The sequence below is a fragment of the Ornithodoros turicata genome, chromosome 2, assembly GCF_037126465.1.
Source record: "Ornithodoros turicata isolate Travis chromosome 2, ASM3712646v1, whole genome shotgun sequence".
NCBI lineage: Eukaryota > Metazoa > Arthropoda > Arachnida > Ixodida > Argasidae > Ornithodoros > Ornithodoros turicata.
In genome coordinates this window covers 144,477,311-144,480,022 of record NC_088202.1, presented here as the reverse complement: position 1 = coordinate 144,480,022, position 2,712 = coordinate 144,477,311, and the positions used below count along the sequence as shown (strand labels likewise).

The 2,712-nt window shown below is 49.5% G+C and overlaps 1 protein-coding gene across 1 annotated transcript; it reads left to right on the top strand.

The window, feature by feature from the left end:
• Positions 1-833: 833 nt before the first annotated feature.
• LOC135385115 (uncharacterized) lies at positions 834-2,511 on the top strand. Its single transcript, XM_064614291.1, has 4 exons — positions 834-1,151; positions 1,269-1,618; positions 1,742-1,823; positions 2,059-2,511. The coding sequence occupies exons 1-4, from the start codon at positions 834-836 to the stop codon at positions 2,509-2,511; spliced, it is 1,203 nt and encodes a 400-aa protein (XP_064470361.1).
• The last annotated feature ends 201 nt before the right edge of the window (positions 2,512-2,712 follow it).

Sequence of the window (2,712 nt, the reverse complement as noted above, 5' to 3'; positions counted from 1 at the left end):
CTGACCTCGACATCAACAAAGCATGGAGGATTTCTGAAAGCTGTCTGAGGGCCGAACAGGAATCTCGTCAGCTGGATGGGAAGAAGTCAGCTTTGTCGACCTTAGGCACCGTTAGCAAAGTGCGAAGTGGCGGCAACTGACCGCAAGAAAGGTGTTTCCGCTGCGGTAACACTAACCATGCAGAAGCGTCCTGTCGTTTCAACAAAGAGCGGTGCAGGGCTTGCAACCGAATGGGTCATATCCGCGAAGAAGAGACAGACTGCTCGAACAGTTTCTTCCCGACGCTCTCTGAAAACAGTTACAAGTGTCTTGGCTGTTGGACACGAGCAGGAGGCCTTAACATGTATCATCGACGGAATACCGATTCAGGTACGAGTGGACACTGGCTCCTATTACACGGTCTTGAGTGAAGACGATTGGCTCAAGCTGGGAAAGCATAAATTTGATTCAGCTCCTCAGAAACTAAAGGTGCTCACCGACTACAGGATACCGTTGAAAGGCATTCATCCAACGTCATTTCTAGTGAGCACTGTGAATCTATTGTTTTGTATTGGTTGTACATCTGTTGCAATATTTTTGCTATTTGTCTGTTTTTTTTTTTACATGCTTTGTTTCCTTGTCTTTTTCCTTGCCCCTCCGTTGTGTGATACCCCCTTGGGGGTCCTCAACGTATGTAAATAAATAAATAAATAAAGGCCAACGTTTGGTGAACGTAACCGTTGCCGGAGAAACGCAAGACCTTCAAGCACTTTTCACCCCTTCAAGCTCTTTTCGAGGACGTTTGTTTACTCGGTAGAGAATTGATTCGAATACGAAGGCCCGATCTCAATGCCATGTTTGCTGGACAAATTCAAACGCCCTCCCGAGATTTGCCACACATTCTTCACAACTACGAAGACCTCATTGAGGAAGGGTTAGTCCGTTGTTCTAAGGTCAAAGTGCAGCTGCAGTTCCAGGCTGAAGCAAGGCCCAAATTTTGTAAGGCAATACCTATCCCGTTTGCTCTTCGTGCAGCCGTCGAAAAGGATCTCGAGAGACAAGTCAATAATGGAGTCTTGACACCAGTCGAAGTTTCTCACTGGGCTACACCGATGGCGGCAGTACCAGAACCGAACGGACCAGTTCGTGACTGCGGCGACTGCAACGTCACTGTAAACCCTCAGCTTGACGTCGCGCAGTAGCCCCCGCCTCGCCCGGAATAATTATTTGCAAAGTTGAACGGAGGGAAACACTTCTCGAAATTGAACCTGTCAGAAGCGTACTTGCAGTTGGAACTCGATGAACAAGCCAAGGAAGTACTGGTTGTAAATACCCATACGGGGGAAACGGGGTCTGTTCCGTTTCAACAGGATGCCTTTTGGGACTTCCTCAGCTCCTGCGATCTTCCAGAGGAACAGGTTACTGCTGGTTTAAATGGAGTAGCCTGTTATCTTGATGATATCATTGTCACCGGAAACACGGATGCTGAACATCTCGCTCATCTGGACGCAGTACTGCAAAGGCTTCGAGAGTATGGATTCCGGCTCAAGCAACAAAAGTGCGGATTTCTTAAACCCGAAGTGGAATACCTCGGTCAAGTGATATCGGCAGAGGGTTTCAAGCCATCACCCAAGAAAGTGTAAGCTCTCCTGGGAATGCCAGAACCGTCGAACGTCGGAGAGCTTCGGGCCTTCCTTGGTGCTGTCCAGTATTACGGCAGGTACGCCAAAGCACTCGCCGTTCTGTGTGCACCTCTTAACAGGCAGCTACGGAAAGATGTAGCGTGGGAAGGGTCAACGCCATGCATCCATGCCTTTGAAAAGATCAAACGTCGGATAGACTCTGTGAGTTCTCTGACTCATTTCGACCCGAGCCAGACTATTTACCTCGCGTTTACCTGATGCATCAGCGATTGGCGTCAGCTTTGACTTTAACGCCTGCCCAACAGAAGTACGCTCAGATTGAGAAGGAGGCTTTGGCAATAATATTCGGTGTGAAAAAGTTCCAGCAATATCTCTGGGGAGAAAGTTTGTGTTATTCACCGACCATAAGCCGTTAAGAGCCCTTTTGGAATCAAAGAAAGGAATACCGGTCACGGCAGCAAACAGAATGCAGCGTTGGGCTCTGACTCTTCTTGGTCACGCCTTCGATATTCTGTACAAGCCAACAGCTCAATTTGAGAATGCAGACGGTCTTTCCAGACTCCCAGTTGCACCAGATTCTGACTTCGACGCGGCTATGTCGGACGTCCCCTTCGTCGGGGGAATTGGGCCTTTGCAGGTCTCCTCTGTCCTGTCAATGGCTATAGAGAAAGTTCCTGTGAAGGCGTCAGAAATCGCCAAGGCCACTGCAACAGACCGTGTTCTTTCCCGAGTGTACCGCTGTACGTCGTGGAAGGCCGGCCTTGTCACGAAAGAGATCCAGAGTTACAAGCATTTCACGCAAGGAAATCGGAGCAAACAAAAGAGAAAGGATGCATCGTATGGGGTATGCGAGTTGTCATACCTTCCCAGCAGCGCGACGTTGTCCTGAGCCTCAGTGCATGATGGTCATATCGGTCAGACCACAATGAAGATGTTGGCGCAGTCATATGTATGGTGGGCGGGAATGGACAAGGATATTGAACTGGCTTGTCGCTCATGTGGAGTGTGCCCGCTTCAGCAGATCACCAGGTGCCAGTTCCTCTGCATCAGTGGGAAGTTCCAACACAGCCGTGGTGCCGGATACACGCCG

What these genes read in the sequence shown, in the direction of transcription:
- LOC135385115 (XM_064614291.1), top strand. Translation starts at nt 834, where the DNA reads ATGTTTGCTGGACAAATTCAAACGCCCTCCCGAGATTTGCCACACATT. An exon ending in GCGGCGACTGCAACGTCACT is followed by an intron (nt 1,152 to 1,268) that starts GTAAACCCTCAG and finishes GCGTACTTGCAG; the next exon opens with TTGGAACTCGATGAACAAGC. An exon ending in AAGCCATCACCCAAGAAAGT is followed by an intron (nt 1,619 to 1,741) that starts GTAAGCTCTCCT and finishes ACCTCTTAACAG; the next exon opens with GCAGCTACGGAAAGATGTAG.